The sequence below is a fragment of the Mastigoproctus giganteus genome, chromosome 10 (genome assembly GCF_048544385.1).
Source record: "Mastigoproctus giganteus isolate SK-2022 chromosome 10, ASM4854438v1, whole genome shotgun sequence".
NCBI lineage: Eukaryota > Metazoa > Arthropoda > Arachnida > Uropygi > Thelyphonidae > Mastigoproctus > Mastigoproctus giganteus.
In genome coordinates, this window is record NC_143584.1 from 192,637,479 (window position 1) to 192,657,451 (window position 19,973).

General features: G+C 37.0%; 1 protein-coding gene across 1 annotated transcript in view; it reads left to right on the forward strand.

The window, feature by feature from the left end:
- Positions 1-6,214: 6,214 nt before the first annotated feature.
- LOC150079676 (proton channel OtopLc-like) overlaps positions 6,215-19,973 on the forward strand; it is a 114,246-nt gene continuing 100,487 nt past the window's right edge. Inside the window, exon 1 of the mRNA XM_090384165.1 lies at positions 6,215-6,448. Within this exon, the coding sequence (XP_090240291.1) occupies positions 6,372-6,448 (77 nt within the window). The 5' untranslated portion in view covers positions 6,215-6,371. The remainder of the gene's footprint in view (positions 6,449-19,973) is intronic.

Genomic DNA, 19,973 nt, shown 5'->3' on the forward strand with positions numbered 1-19,973 from the left:
TTTAGTGGTGATTAAAAATTACGAGTGACAACGTTAATATTTATTTTTCATCAATATATATCACTAATATATATTTTTAAATTTATAGAGGGTTATTAAAATTAAAGTATCCCTATGTAGAGGGCTCTGGGGCGAGTTCTAAGGCTCGTACTGAAGAGAAATTTGGACAACAGGTACAATAAAGAATGCGCTCGCCATTTATTGGGAAAAAAAAAAAAATACTTACAAAATTTGTCACTATATGGCGCTGTGGCAATACAAATCACTTGAACAGCGCTACAATTGTTCAATGTGTCCTCCAATTTGGTAAACAACAGTTTCCATTCGAAGAACAACATTTTCTACAGCAGAACGTAACATGTCAACTGGAATAGCCAGCACATGACGTCTAATGCTGTCCTTCAGATTTGCCAGAGTTTGACATCCTTCCCTATACACCCGGTTCTTCAAAAAACCCCACAATCAGAAGTCGCATAGGGTGAAGTCCCATGATCGGGGTGGCCAAGATGTCTGGAAACAACGGCTGATGACTCGTTCGTCTGTAAAGTGTTGCCTTAGCAATCTTTGGACACAATAGTGGATGTGGGGTGGCGCACCATCTTGCATGAATATGGTACCCTGAAGGCACCCACGTTGTTGCAGCTCTGGTATTGCGAAATTTGCCAACATTTCATAATATCGCTGTCCAGTGACGGAAAAGGTGCGAGATCCAGTCGGTGTTTCCTGTTCAAAAAAATATGGCCCAATCATGAATGTGGCCGTAAATCCACACCACACTGTCACTTTTGGAGAATGCAACGGGACCTCTTCGATAACTCGAGGGTTTTCTGTTGCCCAAATGCGACAGTTGTGCGTATTCACTTGTCGATTTAAGCAGAAGTGGGCTTCATCACTCCAAAGGATGTTCCATAGCCAAGTGATATGGTCATTCGCGCCAGAAACCGAAGTGCGTATGTGAAACGAATATATGCATCACCATGCTTTAGCTGCTGTAGCATGTGCATCTTGTAAGGATAGTACCGCAACACCTGACGCATTACTAGCCTTACAGTGGAATACGGCATGTCCACTTCATGAGAAACAGATGGCACACTTGCTCTACCACATGGAGATTGACTCGGTAAATCCACGACAGCCATAGCCACATCTTCAACACGAGAGGAGTCCACTCGTTTTCGACCTCTACCTGGTTGAACACCAAGATGTCCTGTCGCTTCAAATTTCGCAATCATTTTGCTGACAGCACAAATAGTCATAGGTACACGTGGGCCTTATGCGCTTCTGACGCCGGAATTCTCTGATAGCCGCAGCTGCATTGTGGCTGTTCTGATAGTACAGCTTCACTAATAGCGCCTTTTCCTGCAACGTTGTTGCAGGAAAAGGCGCTAGTAGTGCAAGCAAACATCTACTGTATGATTTTGAAGAGACTGCTTTGCTTTTATACAGTACAGCAGAGCTGAGTAGTGGCGGTGTGGCAATAACTTACGATATTTGCATAAGCGTAACTAAGATAGTTACGCGCCATACGGTGACAAATTTTGTAACTAATTAATTTTTTTTTTTTTCAATAAATGGCAGGCGCATTCTTTATTGTACCTGTTGTCCAAATTTCTCTTCAGTACGAGCCTTAGAACTCGCTCCAGAGCCCTCTACATAGGAATACTTCAATTTTAACACCCCTGTGTTATTGTTATATTGGCAGAAAATGAAAAAAAAAAAAAAAAAGAAGAAGAAGAAGAACTGTATACGCTACGGATAAGGGCAGGGCGTATTAATATATTATGCTATTAGACCATCTACTTTTCTCAGTAGTGTGAACTTAGTTGAAACAGAGCATAACTTGAGGGATATTATTACGATATTTTAAACTACAGCGTGAAAAAAAACACAGAAGTTCAAAACTGAAGGAAATATTTCGTAACTTTGACCAGCTACATAAATCGAACCCGAACCTTTTCCGTATGATGCATGAGGCTGACCAAAGTCCATAAGTAGCAGCGGGAATTGGTGAGCCGTAATTGGTTATGAGGTGAAAATCAGCGAATTCTAATTTGCAGAGCATCGTTATTTTATACAGAAAAGGTATGAAATAAAATGAGAGCACAACGAACGCTAACACAATACTCTGAAAGTGAATAGCCTGCTCTGTACAGTGGTGGTCGTTATGCCTAAAAGAAATTCCTAGAAAAAGCACTCTGAAGCTGGTTTAGAATTGCTAACATACTACAAGTAAACACCACAGATTCATCGGGACTATTATGCAGGCGTCAAAATGGTAACATTTAAACGAAAGGCCTGTTACTAAGATATCTTATTTCAATAATCAAATATGTACATGAGATTACCGATGCATGTGACGAACCGGAATGGAGTTCCAGTGCGCTCGTCTTGCTATTACGGTATTTTTTGACTTGACAAAAGGCCAGTTGGAGAGAGATTGATGTATATACAATCCTAGGTTCGGGTTCGATTTCTGTAGCTGGTCAAAGTTGCGAAATATTTCCTTCAGTTTTGAACTTATGTGTTGATCCAGGAGATGCAATTACACCAGGACTGTGAGTTTAAAAGATATGGAGTGGGAGAGTAGGGAAAAGGAAAAGAGAAAAATAAGAAAGCTATATAATAAATAAATAAATTATGTTTCACCACGACCCAAGCTCGTGATGATACACCCAAATTGGCTGGAGAACCGAGACTACAAAATTGGAGAAATCAAAGAATATATTCACCTCAAGAATTTATTTTAACTCATTATGCAATCAGGGATAAAATTTGGTTTGTTGCTTGACTTTTTGACATTGGCATTTGACATTCTTAAGGGGAGAACTGCATAGCAACACCTTCATTTCCGTAGCGTAAAACGTGGCTAGTCTCCGACTCACAACTCATGGTACGCATGATCACAGACAGCGGACTCATTCAGTGTTTACGTTTTTTTCACACACATATTTCTAAGTTGCACTAGCATCTCATGTTTCAAACTCCACCGAACACCAGTGAGTTCGTGCTTTGTTTGCATTTCAGTTCTGGTAAGACTACGCCGTACGAAGCGTCTGTAGGAAGGCATGTTTACTGGCGCCTGGGATGTTGTTCTATGTTCCTTTGAAACGGTCATTTGAGACGATTGGAAGAATCTAAGGTACTTTTTTCAGAATTAATGCATCGTCGAAAAGTAGAGTCCGCACATATTAGAAAGAGCCGCTTCCAACAGTGAATGAAAGTCCATATTTGCAACATTAATAATCATTAATCAATGGCTTTTTATTGCGATTAGTATGATTTATTAATGACACGACAAGCGATTTCTTAACAGGTAAGGTGGGTTTCTCCCCAAGTGAAGTTTCTATATGCAAAAATACATACAGAGGAACATTCGATAACAGTGCTATCTAATTCACGGACGAGGGTAGCATACCATGATGATGATGAACGGCTATCCCACGATGATTAACTTATGTTTATCTTCCTCGAAAAGTATCAGGTAGGCCTAACCAGTTCACAACGGGTGAGTGGTAAAGCTCTCGTTTTTATCAAAGTAAAGGCAAATTTTTTACTTTGTTTTGACATAACCAATCAAAGCTATGAATTTTTAAATGACACTAAAAGCTTCACATAAATAATACATATGTTGTTGTAATTAGCATAGTGGTTAAGGTTAGTGTTCTTTCACACCATGTGGAAATGGCCCGGGTTCGATTTCAGTCGAAAAGAGAGAAACATTTATGGGATTTTTCACAGCATGGCCAAGTTGTTCGGCCTCCGGGGAAAGGTTTCACAGTATTTTCTTTTGGGAAAACTTGAGTTTTGTAACCCGCAAATAAAAAAAAAAACAAAAACAGGAAACATTGCCTACTTAACCGAAGAACTGTCTCCCCTCAAGGCATAGCCTTTATGAAGATTGGCTCGTCATTGCGGTACTTTAAGATTTATGTGCATTTAGTTTACACAAATAAGGTTTATATACACGCGCAATATGGTTTATAAGAATTCGCCTAGTTTTACCTTAGTTTTTTGTTAGTATAGTAGTTTTCTACAAGGGTAAACTACGACTTACACGAATTCTCACTTACGCAGTGGCGCCAGGACCATAACACTCGGGGTTTTATACTCTAAGTACTATATTTTAAAATAATATCAGAGTTTAGGGATGCCAACAAATAAAGCCAGGTTAACATCTGATTACATGAATCTGCTTATATCGGTACAAATCAAGCAACTTGTGTAATTGTATAAAGTATGTCACGTATTTACATTTATACACATTATACAGACACAGATACAATCTATGAACTAGTTTGATAAATCTTACGAGACGAGGAAAATTTCATGTTTTCAATTTGTGCATTACATTTGGCAAAATCACATGGAAAATATCTGCATTTGTTGGCATCCCTATATCCTTTACTTTTAATGACCCAAATATTGCTTTCTTTAATTAGCTATAATTTTAATAGTGGTTTTACTCTTTCCACGCCGTCAGCTTAACTTACAACACGAAAACCAATATAAAAACTGTATCTACCTGTACTATAAAAAAACCTAATTAAAAGTAGAAACTGTGCACGCGCCAGTTGTGTCACTTGCACGTGTATGACAAAATTACTATATACAAAATTATCATATACAAAATGTATTCTTGAATTGTCAAAGCAAGAAGCATCTCATACAATTTATATACGCTGATGTATCGTGACTTATCAATTAGACAGGTTATCTCATAAGAGTTCTGATAATGTATCCGAATGTAAAGGTAGCTTCACATGAACTTCACGATATGTATATAAGGGTCAGAATAAATTTGAAATTAGCGATAGGCTTAATGAAATCTCGACGTCCTGGCGAGACCTGACTAAATATGCGCATACCCGCAAACACACACACACACACCTAGGACATTACGAAACAAATATGAACTAAGCCTTTTTGTACCTAGTACTACCAGTTAAAATTTTTCTTTCCGCTATAATTCATTAACATTTTCATTGCGAAAAGGCAAAAAAAAAAAAAAAATATATATATATATATATATATATATATATATATTATAAAATACGTCCTTTGTTGTATTATAAATGATTTTACATCTATAATGCAACAGTACTAGGGTCAGTATGCAAGTGATTACACGGAACTCGGGAAGCCTTGTACCGGTACCAGCTCTGAATGTCATTTATACAGCTTGCCTGACCAAATAATGAAAGGATTCTTAGAAAGCCGGAAACACTGCTCTTAGATTTATGAAGTTGCCTCTGAGTTAGTTTTTTTTTTTTTTTTTTTTTTGATTCAATGGAAACTTATTCCCGGTTGCGTGAATCCTGATGATTATGATGACAATGTACACCGGGAACTGTGGGCCTAATGAAAATCATACCAAAGGATTGTGCTGCTACGTACTCGATCCGGTTCCCAAGAGTAAGATTTTTGATGGACTCTTGAGACCGTTATTAAGACAATTAGTTAAGTTTGTGATTACCAATTGTTTTCAGTTAGCCACCCTGTTATTATACGAGTCGTATAATGTGTCTACCATTAATTGATTGGTAATACTGCTCTCAGTCTTCACTACCCATTTGTGTTAAATATATAATTAACAAGCGCATGAACAAGTAATACAAGAATGGCATCTTGTCCTTCCAGAGGTAGCTCAAGCACAACAAAAAAAAAAAAAAAAAATTCATCGTTCTACATTTCATCGTTCTTAGGAATGTATCTTTTATCTCTACAAAGATTCAAATTACTATTCACTGTTCTGTTTTGCATTGGAAAGTAATTCGACACTCAAATAGTTCCCACCAAGGACGTATTTAATAGGAATATTTAAGTTATTCACGGTCAAGAACAGAGTTTAAGAAATTTTCCACGCTGCTGATATAGAAGAAAAGAGCCCAAGGTTCGTTAGGTCTATTCACATTAGTCTAGTGCCAGACGCTAACCCACTCCACACTTTGTACACAGCTAACTCTCGTGAGGTGTGTGCTGTGTGAGCGTCGTTGGAGACCTTCACACAAACTCGTGACCAACTTGACCAAGCAGGGGGCAGCACACTCCAAGAGGCCGGCTAACAACACGCATACACCTCCCTACTCATGTTGCTCTTCAGGGTCCGATCGTAAGAGCGGTTTCAAACCGTCGCAGCGGACGGCCGCCTAGGGAAATATGAAGTCCCAGCTGTTTGTTGAGTGACCGATAAAGTTTAAAATGAGGGCACAGAGGAATGAGTGTAGGCACACTGGTGTGTATTTTAAATACAGGCTTTGGTGAGAGCCGGTTTGTCAATTCGGCCCATCAGGAAACCGTGCGGAGGGCTACGTTAGCGTTTTGTGAGGGATTATTATCTGGGTGTGCACTACTACTAGTTTCTTTTGTTCACCATGGGTGACGTTGGAACATTAGAAGAAAACACGTGCGAGGGAAACGTTAGAACTTTTGACAGCAGACGGAAACCAAGGTAGGAAATCTTTCGGTTCTTATAACACCTTTGTATATTAGGAAAATCGCTAAAATTGCATATAAACTTTGCTGTTTAGAGAGAATACATTTATATATACCTAAAAGGTTTTGCTACGCAACAGATGACCTATAAAATTTTACTGCTGCCTAAATAATGTTTAAATTCAACTATGAATAATCAATACGTATATAATACGTATAAATTCATGCAGTATGCAGAATCCCATTTAAAATACTGTATACAATATTTTTGATAATGTATGACTACAACAAAAATCAAACAGTTCAGCGGTTTAATTGTGTTTACATGTGAGGAATAAACTGTGTGCTGCAAAGGGAATAAAATATAACGGCTGCTCAATAGCTTGCAAAAATTATTTAATGGATATGAAATCCTATACAGCTATGGATTCATTTGTTTTGGGAATTATCTGGGTGTTTTTTTTCTCCTGAGAAATGTAATCAAGAACAGTAGTTTCTTTCGATGTTGCAGCTTGACATAATAGTAAATTAAAGCAATAACACTGAACAGTGTTTATAATCAAGCTCTCGGGTCCGCGGACTAGCAAAATTGCGTCCAAAATTTTGAGGACTCGGCGTCCTACGGGTGATTACAAACAAGATTATCTGTTAATTAAATACGATCGTCAGAACCGGAGATGGAGCATGTGGGACGGGGTGCAGAGCCCGTTCGCGGGGCTGACATTCAAGTTTATATCCCACGTTTTTCCATCCACGCAAGGTCGCTCCTAGAGCGGGATAGGATTCATTTCATCCGGTGCACCCGCCTAGAACCGGTCCTGAATGATCACCATTCTTCCCTATTGTGGGGGGAAAAGGCCTGGTTTTCGATCCCATCGAGAGGGAAGAACTTTCATCGGGATTTGAATATCGTGATCAAATTAATCGGTCTGGGGCTGCGTGGTTTTATCTCTAGGCATCTCGGGTTTTTCGCCCATCAAACATGCTTAAAGAAAATGCAGTTCCACATCCAAATATATAATTTTTTTTCTCTCAATTTTGTGGCTCCGAAAATTAAGTCACGAACCGGTAATGGTCCACCGATTGTAACTACTGATATAGAAGAGCCCATCGTAACAACACAGGTAAGAAATCCTTGACAAAAGACTACGAACTGATTTATATTTCTATGCGCGTATCTACAATAATGTATTCTGGTTGCAGCTCCTACCTACTTGTTAGCATTAAATATTCATCAACTGAATTTTTGAAGAATATATATATTGTATGTATCCCCCCTCTCCTCTCCCGTTCTTTAATATTCGCTTGAACGCCACTGGGGGCGACGCCCCCATATAAAAGGCACTGTACTAAGAGAATGAGATAGTCATTCTTACCAAGAAATATTTTAAACTTTCCCAGAGGGATCAGGTAGCCACTTTATGACTACATAATTTATGCAACTAGCAGACGAAACACGATTCCCAACCTCAATTTGAACCCCCTGACTGTGGATTATTACAGCGTGTGAGTCCTCAAAAGATACTCGAAGAGAATGATGCAGCATATGTAAGCTGAATCGCCTTATTGACATAATTAAACGTTCATATGAAGATATCCGGCATAATACTAACAAGGATAATAATACGTAAAAGTCAAAGAATAAATAGAATGAATCAGGAATCGAACCGACGAATTAGTAAATAAAAGAGCTATCTAAACAACAGCATAATTTAAGTTCATTTACTATATTTTAAGCTTCGTAACAAATCAAAGTTTGCGAAGGATAAAAATCTAATTATAGAGGCATTCATCTCTTATTAATGCAACAGGAAGAAAAGTGTAATTATTGCTCTTGACAGGGAGGGCTTTTCTAGTCCGCATATAGCTGCTAAATTTTGATGTAACACGTCTACTGTGTCAAAGTTAAGTGAGCCCACAGATGTCAAAATAAAATCTGGAAACGAACTGAAACGTAAAACTAATGCAGCGCAGGACAGAGTTTTGAGGCATCTATGCCTCTATGATCGTCATTCAAGTTCCACAGGCCTAAAATCCAAGTAGAAGGAACATATGGAGTAAATGCAAGCGATGGAACTTTTCGACAAAGACTTGTGATGAGTGTTCTGAAAACATATCGACCTCGTAATAAGTCTTTATTGAAAAAACCCCTGGACCGGTGGCCGTGAAGGGCAATATTGAAATGTCCTCCATCTATTATTATTATTGCAATAAAGATTTCTAAAACCCATGAGGTAAAAACGACTAACCTTGTCTAAGGAACAAGCTAATTGGACAACTGAGCAACGGGAATCCGTAATGTTCTCTGATGAATCCAAATTTAACCTTCACAGATCGGATGGTAAATGCTACATTCGACGTAGATCTAATGAAGCTTATCATCCTGACTATATTCATTCAACGGTGAAGTTTCCATTGGGCCAGATGGTTTGGGGATGCATAACGAACAAACAAATGGACAAAATACATTTGTAAATGGTACTGTTAATGGTGACTATTAGACAAAAATTTTAAATGAGACTCTTCTGTTCGTCCTCAGAGGCCTCTTTCAAGGAACAGAAAATTGTATTTTTCAACAAGACTGTGCCTTGCCACACTGCTCATAAGGTAAATACAACGTTACATAATCATTTAAACAATTTCTGCCCTCGTGGATAGCAGAGTTGGTATAATCAGCTAATCTTCCCAACACCGGGTGAAAAAGACCTGAGTTCGAATCTGTCAAAGACACGAAGAAGTTTTGTGCGTATTTTTCACAATGTGGCTGAGTTTGTCCGTCTCAGGCGATGGTAGCATGGTTTTTTCCTACCGAAAACTAGGGTTTTTTTGTCCAGCAGCAAACAGAAAATCGACCCAGAACACATGCAATTTACAGACAGTTATACGGCACAATATGGCCTCAGTTGCTGGTACGCCTAAAACCCAACAACAATACAATTTCTAATATGTTATTTTTAACTTGTTTCAAGCACTAGCTGTTTTATCTTTTTTTTTTTTTTTTTTTCCCCTCAAAGTGAAGAAGTTTATGCCGGACTGCAATATCCGATCCTTATCATGGCCAGGAAATAGTGCCAATTTGAACCCGACTGAAAACTGCTGGTGTGTTATGGGAGAGAAAATTGCTGCTAAAAACCAGACATTAATGTCTGGTACCAAATAATTCTGGCACCTACTAACCAACCATTACATCAAGAACCTGATACACTCCAGGCCAGACGGGTGCAAAGCGGTGATTAACGCACTTAGTAGGCTAACAAAATACTAATATCAGTTATACAGAACCTAATGGTATCACAACAGGGGTATTTCTTTGCAGCTAATGTATTTTTTTTACCTCTTATTACATAATGTTAATTCAAACATTAGCCAAAATGAAAAGGCATTCATATGACCTGCGGTGTATTTCTGTGTTTATTTGTAAATAAATATGTGTAAATAGTTTTTTCTTTCGTTTATTTTCTTATCAGTAAAATGCATAATAATTTTGCATTGGTGTATAACAAAACTGAGGCTAAAAAGGCAATTGTTTCAATAGTGGTGTTTGTTTTGGAGGAAAAGTTTATAGTGATGAAATCTGTTTGGCCGCCCCTGTATTTTAATATTTCAAGGGAAATTATTAAATTTGCTTTATATAATTATTGATCAAATTGTAACCAAACAAATATTATAGAGCATTTCCTGTAGTTTGCAGTGGACGTATTGCCGATGTATTGGAAGATAGCTCTTTGAAGTGACAGTGCCCACACAAAAAAAAAAAGGTCTTTCTTTTCCACAACTAAGCAAGAAACAATTGACTTGCACTTTTTACAAGCAGATATGCGCAGTAAAGACAATTATAATGATTTACATCGTGTGGCAGTTTACAAACTGAATTTGCATTATCATTAATTGATTACACCATGTTTAATTTACATTTTTAGGAAACTTTGATATAGACGATATACAGTTCGTTTAATGTGTTTTCTTGTGTTATGCTGCCGCACCCCTCCACCCTTTTCACACTCTGTGTTTTTCGATATAGTTAGCGCTATTATGATTTAGTCTGGTCAAGTTAATTTCACATTTCTATTTTTTGAGTTTTCTGTATGTTTGGTTGTTTAAATATTCTTATAATTTGGTGATTTAATTTGTGCCTTACTTTCGAAGTTTAGTTAGTAGATATTGTGTTGCATATTTGCATTTTCATTAGGCTTGTCAAATGACTCAGATCGATAAGCAAATTTACGTTTCCTTTTTTTTTTCTCGTTCGTGTTGTTTCCTGGTTTTCCATATTTAAGACGCGTTTCTTGTTGAACCTGTCTTAATAGCTTGGGGCACCCATAGTCGTTTAGCATGCAGGACAGAAATGTCTTGCATGTCTAGCGTCCGTGAATTTTCACAGTGGCCGATACCTCCGTGTTGAAGTGGTCATTGTAGTTCCCCTAAATTTTCTTTAATGATATTGTTCTTTCTCAGTAGGTGCCTATATTCACCCATACGTTGGTGAAGGGACAGTGGGAGGATCTCCTTGCACCAATCCAGGCAGCAGTTGTGTCATGATATCGCAGAATTCGTCCGCTGTGTGCTTCTCTGGATGAATGCAGGTTCTGTTAAATACGTTACTTTCATTTTATTTTTTTCATTGTGTATTTTTATTTTTGTGCTTGTCTGCAGGTTGTAGCCAGCGCATCTCCATCATTAACTGTTGCAGTTGGCAGCAACTCTTATACGTGGTATAACAGTGCTTAATTCTATTCCATCGTTAGTTAATTACACCACTTTGAATTTACATTTTCAACTACATTTTAATAACTGATGACTCCTACATAGGATTGTCAACTACAAACAACAGGGCATGTAAATTGAATATTTTGATGCCTTAATGCTGTATAATTGCCCGGTAAATACAATAAATATTGATATAGGTGTTCAAATCATTGAAATATTGATATAGGTGTACGAATCATTAAAATATTGATATTTATCAATGAATACTCATATAAAAATCCCAGCTTTCAAATAGAGAAATCTGTATACGTTGCAGGTTGTATCGTCATATGAGTAACTTTCAACATCTCATCTTACGCTCTCAACAAGGAGGACTGACTTTTGTAGATACAGTACACTGTTGTCCTTAAAAAAATTACTATCAATGTGACGCCAAGATCTATAAATTAGAATTTTTTCTAAGCATATAATGTATGGTAAACATAAGACGCCAATTATTACTTTTTATTTTGACGATACTCAACTATACTGAAAGTGAGTTGAACTTCATTGAGCAAAAAATAAATCGCTCTATTAAGTTATTGAAATGTTTTTCCCTTAAAATATTATTAAATTGCAGTAAAATATCACCGGAGACATTTACATGATGTTGTGTTGGCATTGAAATATCCCTTTGAATATCTTTTTTTGCTACAAGTAAAGAAAGAATGTTTATCTTGTTTACTTTGTAAATAAAATAAACAAAATTCGATAGTGCTCACTTTAGCCACTTTTTGACTCTTGGTCCATTAATGAAAGATGTGACACTCTTATTTTTGCATTATAGGTATATTTAGATTGGATTGCTGTTGCTCCTGGAAAAACAGAATTAAGGGTTTTATTGACATTAGTGTGTCTCAGATAGAATTCGTTCACGGTCGAAATCCGGACTGATAATTGTTTTAGGGGCCAAAGACTCCAAATGTCATTTACTAATGACATTAAGAAAAAAAATTCAAATGAAATGACAAAATATTTCTATAATACAAAGGTATGTTCGAGTGAATACAGTATTTAACCTTGTAACAGCAAAACACAGGCGAGTTTGTAAATTCTCCTATCATGCCCAGGCGTACAAGTGATAAGGTAAGTAAGTGTTTTGTTTGCAGGAAAGGGAGGTGTCACAGTAGCTTTTAATAGAACTCCAATAACTTGGTACTAACTCACTGATTTTGATTATCCCAAGCTAAAACTTTTTGCTAAAATTGATAATGCAGTTGTAAAAAGACAATAACTTGCTCTTTTGTAGTAAACATAAATATATTATATAAGTGTAGAAAATATAAACTGAACTCCCCCATCAACTTTTATTCAGCCCCAACTATGGCGGTATCGATTTCAGCGTCAAATGAGAACTGGGCTTTGTTTTACATAAGCAGAATGGTTTACGGACTAACTCCAATTTCACATTAAAAAAAAAAAAAAATCAAAAGCATTCATCCATCTGCTGAATATTTTCAGATTACTGTATGTTTTCCAAAAGTTCAGCAAAATCCTACCAGGTGTTTATAACCACGTAATGTTTCCTTCCACGATGAAATATCTAACTGGTTAAAGGTCACTGCAAATTCTTGATTCCAATGACGACATTGAGAAGAAGTTACTTTCAAAAATTCAACTCGCGCACTGTTGTTTGTGTTGTGTCAGAATAGTACAATTTCAGATGTAGGCGTGATCATCCGGTGAAATGGTTGGATGCACCTAATATTCTGCAGCGCTCATCCGGTAGAAGACAACTCCACAGTGATGCTCAGTAAAGGTAAAAAAAAAAAAAAAACACGATACGATCGCTGCTAATTATGAGACACTGTTAATATATCCGCTTGCAAAAAGGTAGGACACGACAGCGATCTTTTAACGGAGTTTCAGTTGTATTAATGATGTAATGTAAAGCTTATGCAGTTTCGGGAGTGAGGGAGGGACGGTAGAATCATTGATGTGTTTGCAATAATAAAGTACTCAAGAATAGGTAGGATTGAACAAAGTGTGTGCGTGTTTGAAGAGTTTCCATGCCTGGCTTTATACTATTCCAAACTCAGGGAGTGGCTACCATATACAGCAGGAAGGGATGGCATTGAACCATTCCAACAGTGGATTATTGTACAACTGTCACCTTGGCCTCAGAAAGCCTTGACCGAATCTCACTAAAGGAGGGCCTACTGAAACATTTGTGAAGAAAAATAATTAGATCCTCGTTATCCAAATAACACGGCATGTGATCGGTTAAGCAACTGCAGAAATATGAGATCACACCAACGGAGTTGAACAAATTTTAGTTAGAGATATTTTGTTCTATACTAGTAGCACTTTATCTCATTAATGAACAGTGGTGAGAAGAGAGCAAAAATTTAATTATGTTATTTTCATACTTTTAATTTTTCACTTCATAAACTGGTTTCAGATTTCTGACCCTTTTATATAGGCATGGCATTTTAGAGGGTGTGTATACTTAAATAACAGACGGGTTGGCCTTGCATTCACAAGTCGAGGATTGTGTTTCTGTAGTAGGATGGTTGGGCCCTTAATTTTCTTCGGGTTTGTTACAATGATCTGTATTATACTGCTTTCAGTGTTAATAAATAGGGAAAATAAATCTTGTTCACAAATAATAAAGTTACAAAAGTTATAAAAAATTAATGGAAAATACTATTTGAATAAGTTGCCATTATTTTATTTTTTATGGCAACCTCAAACATGAATGATTATCAGTATTAATATTATAATGACGAAGTTATGCAAAGAAGAGTCTGCATCTGCCAAAAAAAAAGGGAAAAAATCTACCATTCATACCTCCGTCATCAAAAAGTGCCTATCCAATTCCACCGCAACTACTGCGGCAGGCAGTTCGTTCCACTAATCTATTAGTATCTTTCATCTCACCTCTCATGCGTCTGACATCTCTCATCTTGTGAGTAAAATCATCGAGGTGCCTAACCTCTCACCGATGAAGTGGGAAGCTAAGCACTTGACAAACTCGTCGTGGAGAAGTGTTACTAAATTAGTAGTGCAACGTGGGGCAAATCCTGGTTGGTAGCAACACCATTTGAAAGACGGAATAAGTTTTGTGGAAATAACTTCAAAACCAAATTTACAGAAACGCTTTCGAATTTTTCTGAAAACAAAACAAAAAAAAAAAAATTAAATAGATTTAATGCCTTTCAATATATCTTGTGTCCTTTTCTGCTTATTATACTTGTATAAAAAATACAGATGCAGGTATCGTTTATAGCGTGTAACCCTTGGTCAGTTGGTCGGCTCGCACGTTTTCTGGGCACTCGAATTTCCGGGACATAAAACCATTCAACCAAGACCGATTAACCCAGCCACGTTCTGAGGGAAAAAAAAAAAGTTGAAACAGTCGATACGGAATTCGAATGTAGTCATTTTCCACACGGTGTGAAAGGACGATGATTGAAACCACTGATCCATACCACAAAACAAGGACCGTGGACCCCTAGTTTTAAGAGAATAGCATGGAAACATTGCGGTGGTAAGCAAATAACTCTGCCCTTAACCCAAATTGGGATATTTTGGGATGAATAGAGCACAGAATTAGAGAGAAACCAAGACAGCCCTCTTCTTTAATAGAGCTTACGAATACTTAAAAAAAAAAAAAAAGAGTGAAGCACAGTACCACTGGCTTTCTACCAGAAAACCTTTATCCACATCTAGAATCTTCAGCTATGGTATATAATTAAGTTTATTACTAATTATATTACCACTCTTATACCACATGAAATTAATAACACAATTAATTTCACATGTTAATATATTTATTAATAATCTTAATGGAAAACAACCACGTAACGACCTTTCCTAACTATATAAGATCTGCTACAATAAGGTATACCAAGCGTACACGCGTTATGTTTTTTCAGAGAGAGAGAATCTCTATTGCAACAAAATTTGATTGTAACTGATCACAAGGTTAAATAATTCTGTACTTTCCCTTCACGGCCAAAAGGCCAGGGGTTAGTTTCTGTAAGGAGTCAAATTTATTTATGGTTGGTTTTTGCGTCCCAAGCTGTTATCAACATGTTACTGATGAATTAACTATATAATATCGGTGTAGATACACCATAGTTTACCCATAAATTTAAACTACGTATATAGTGTAAAAGGCATAATTTTAATTATATCTCATATTGTGGCTGCCTTCACAACGAGATACCAGGTATTGCACTACTTTGAATAAGCAACGCTTCTCTAGTAGAGAATACTACAGGTAACACTCGCATAACACGGTAGTTAGAGTCCAATAAAATCTCGTGTACTTCGAAACCGTGTTATACGGGACAAAGAACCAGTAAAAAAAAGGGAGTTACGTTCCAAAAGCTAACAAAAAATACACCATTTTTTTTCATGACTATTTTTTTTCATGACTCCTTATAATACATAAACTCAAATCCTCAAGAAATGAAATTTTCCTCGGCCTGCAGACAAAATTAAGTACTTTCTTCCTTTTTTTTTTTTTTTTTAATTTTATTTATTTTATTATTTAGTTACATAAATGTTTTATTTTAATAATTTTGGTTCCAAATCCAGCACCACGGGTTATCCTTTTTTTTTTTTTTTTTTTTTTCCCTCTGGAATGGGCCCCCAGCCCCCAGAGGATCCTGGCCTACCTTCTGACAACATTAGGTGGGTCAGAGTCTCTCTTGAGACAGTACGTGCTTTACATGGACTGGCCCACCTTCCCGTGGTGTGGACGAGTACCCAGAATCATCTGTCCAGGTGACTGATGCTTCTGGGTAGCCAAGCGGCCAGAACAGAACAACAAAACACACACATAATACACACAAACCGACGTCACACACATATATGGCCCATTTGTAGTGATACTGTTCTTCACAGAGATACGAGGCGGAGTTGAACAAACGTTCTAGGAGCCGCCCTTTACATATACACATGTCCACATGTCCACATGACTATCGGAAACTTAATTTTTATTAAAAATAGTAATAACTGAACAAACGCCTTACAAACTGTGATACATATATGTCAGATAATGTACGTTCATTTCATTTTCTTCTTCACTGCTGCTAAGCATAACCAAACGAGAACGTTTTCTCTGTTGCAGAAGCAGAATATCTTCACCTTCTGAACTTTCTTCTGCAGCATCTAGATTTTGTGTATCTTCTGCTCTCTCTAAAAAATCTGTAATCTGGTTTGTTTGCTTTTGCTTGATAGATCTTTGTAAATTTCATGGTATTGAGCTAAGCATTTTTGAAGCTCCCTTTTGAAAATTGTGCTCCTTTCAGTCTAAGGATCTGCATCCAAAAAATAAGATTCTAATTGCTCAACAAAGTTTATGCCTTCACGTATATTTTTTAGTGTAAAATTTGGAACTTCAGAATTTTCATCTGCGCTATCATCCTCTGAATTGATTTGGTTTAGTTTACCTCCGATGCCATTTCCACAAAATCTGCTTTGCCAGCCTCTTTTTCTACCAATAATAATTGAACGTCTTCAGTAGTCATATCATCAAACCCTCCCCTCCTACCGACTTAGCAAGTTCTACTATCGCACCGATTCCGTTTTCTGCCGGTTGGACCGTATTTCCTGAATGAACTGACTCTGGCCATACATTTTTCAAACACAGTTGACGTTTACGGGTGGTTTTATTTTGAGCGATAAAGCTATGATTCCGATACAGTCCACAATTGAAAAATGTTTCCATGCCTCCATCACTTCAATAGATTCGGAATCAATTTTTTTCCAAAATCCATTGTAATAATTTTCTGATGTAATTAATTTTAAAGGTAAATTAAAGAAGTTGTATTAGGTGGTAGGAATATTACTTCAACATTTGGATGGCCAGGCGCATTATCCAATAGTAATAAAACTTTGAAATCTCGATTTTTTTACACAAGTTCAATAGCACAGAACCAAACACGGGGATTTCCCAATATATATATAATAAGAGAACTCCACACTAAAAGCATAACCTCCTATTTTTATATATATATATATATATATATATATATATATATATATATATATATACAGTGAAACGTCCCTTTAACGGACAGCCATGGGGAACGAAAATGTGTCCGTTAGAGAGAAGTGTCCGCTAACAAGAAGTCTTGAGGGAGAAAAAAAAAAAAAGAAAAGAAAGAAAGAAAAATCGTTAAACGTTTAATGTAAAATTAAATTAAAATATATACAGATTTTGAACAATATTTTTGTAAATAATATACAATTACATACACAAGAAATAAAGAAAAATCGTTAAACGTTTAATGTAAAATTAAATTAAAATATATACAGATTTTGCACAATATTTTTGTAAATAATATACATACAATTGTGCTATGCATATTATGACTTTATCTTAAGAAAAATACATACAGTAATCACTTATTTTCTTCTGCACCTTCTTCCAGCTGATAATTTTGTTTTCAACATTTGTTTGGAGTGAAGAAACCATCGAAAGTCCTTCAGTATCTTCTTCAGCGGCGAAAAACATTTTTAAACGATTGATTTGTATGAGCGCTTCTTCTATTTTCATCGGTTGTTCGTCGTTAATATGTTCTTCGACAGAATGACCTCCTTCCATTTCTTCATCCTCATGAGGAACTTCTTGAAAAATATCGATGATAATGTCGTTGATATCTAGAGCACCATCTTCTGTAGTGAGGTTTGAGTCTATATCTTTGTAGACAGGGTCACTTGTAGCTGAAGTACCGTACATAATCAATAGATGTTGAAGTTCTTGTTCTTCTTGGTGCTCCACATTGCTGTTCACAACTTCAATTTTTGCGTTTGAGAAGCCAGACTTTACAAAACAGTTCACGACAGTTTGTTTTCTAATTGCGTTTACTGAAGAGGAAATCCATTGAATCGCATCTAGGATGCTGATTTTCTTTGCAAGGTCACTCGCACATGTTACATCGTTCATGTTTGCAATGAGATGTCTTAAAACACGTTTTCTGTAGTGAAGTTTAAAATTTTTTATTATCCCTTGATCCAAGGGCTGACACTCTGCAGATGTGTTTGGTGGCAGAAAAATGATTTGAATGTTGGACAATTCAATGTGCGGGTGAGATGCAGTATTATCCATGAAAAGAATAATTTTTCTGTTTTGACGAATCATGTTTTGGTTAAAGTGACTTATCTATTCGCTCATGATATCTCGTGTTATCCACGCTTTTTTATTAGACTTCCAGTCAACATCCAAAAGATTCAACTTTATGCCCTTAAAACAACGAGGATTTTGTAGTTTTCCTATAACAAGAGGTTGTTCAAAGTTTCCAAGCATATTTGTACACAATAGTACAGTCAAGCGTTACTTAGAAATTTTTCCGCCCTGGCACTTTTCGTTTTTAAGACTCATTGTTTTTTCAGGAAGAGCTTTAAAAAAACAACCCCGTTTCGTCACAGTTGCAAATATCCGTAGCTTCAAAATCACGACATAAATCTTCCAATTTGACGGTCCACTCTGTTACAACCCCAGTATCAACAGATCCACCTTCACCACTTACGGTTTTCCAAGAAATTTTATGCCGAGTTTTGAACTTGTCTAGCCATCCCACAGAAGCTTTGAACTCATTTACTCCCATAGATTTCGCAACCTCCAAAGCCTTTTCCCTAATAATAGGCCCATTAATGGGAATTTGTTTTACCACGTGCGCGACAAATTTGAAGTCCAACAGTTTTCGGGAATGATTTTTGAACCTGATCATTTCCGTGTTGCCAAAATTGTTTGAGCAGTTCATTTTTTTTTTTTTTTCTTTAGGATGTCGCTTACCTGCGTCTTCCCGATTTTGAATTTTGCAGCGAGATTGCGAATACTATTTTTTTGCCGATCATACGCATTAATGAGTTCGACTTGATCTTTTAAAGTTAAATGTTTACGAGAAGACATTGTGCACTTCACACGACACTGAACAAAACTGAAACTGAAAAGACGAAAGGCCGACCATATTCCCCCCATGCACACACCGAATTCATCAGAAGTTTTACACGTGCCTTAAAATTCTTGAAAAAGGGTTTAGAACCGCGACGTAAACCTTGATAAAATTCAGAGAATTGGAAATAGAAAATAAACACACGATTGAGGCAATACGTGGAAGAAACGTTCCTAGAAAAAGGGCCGTGAGCTCGCCAGCTGTCCGTTATGGGGAGATCAAATTAAGTGCTAATCTAAACGAAACAGTGCAGATTGCCTGTCCGCGTCCGTTACAGAGAATGTCCGCTAGACAGAAGCTGCAAACACGTTAAAACCAATGGAGGTGAGTTGGGGAATTTGAAAATGTCCGTTGTAGAGAGATGTCCGTTAGGAGAAGTTTTACTATATATATATATATATATGTGTGTGTGTGTGTGTGTGTGTGTGTGTGTGTGTGTGTGTGTGTGTGTGTGTGTGTGTTTTAATAACGAATAGCGAGCCAAAAGCGGGGATTCACAAAAGAGAATGGAAACGTTGAAAAATTATACCCAACATAATAGCAGGGTTTTCCCCACACAAAAGCTCAAAAATATCTTATGCGAGATTTGCCACAATTCTCTAACCGTGTTAAAGCAAAACCGTGTTGTATAAGTATCGTGTTGTGTGAGGATTGCTGCAATTTATCAATCGTGTTAGAGCGACACCGTGTTGTAGAAGTACCGTGTTACACAGGGGTTGCCTGTACTGTTATTTATTCTCAGTGGATACCACCACCCAGACGGCACCGTTTCAAAGCTGTTGGCCTATCATCGGTGGGTGGGCAGGTACCCTGATAATGCAACATGCCATCACAGTTGCGAAGTGATTCCACAATATGAGAGATGCCATATATGATTATGCCTTG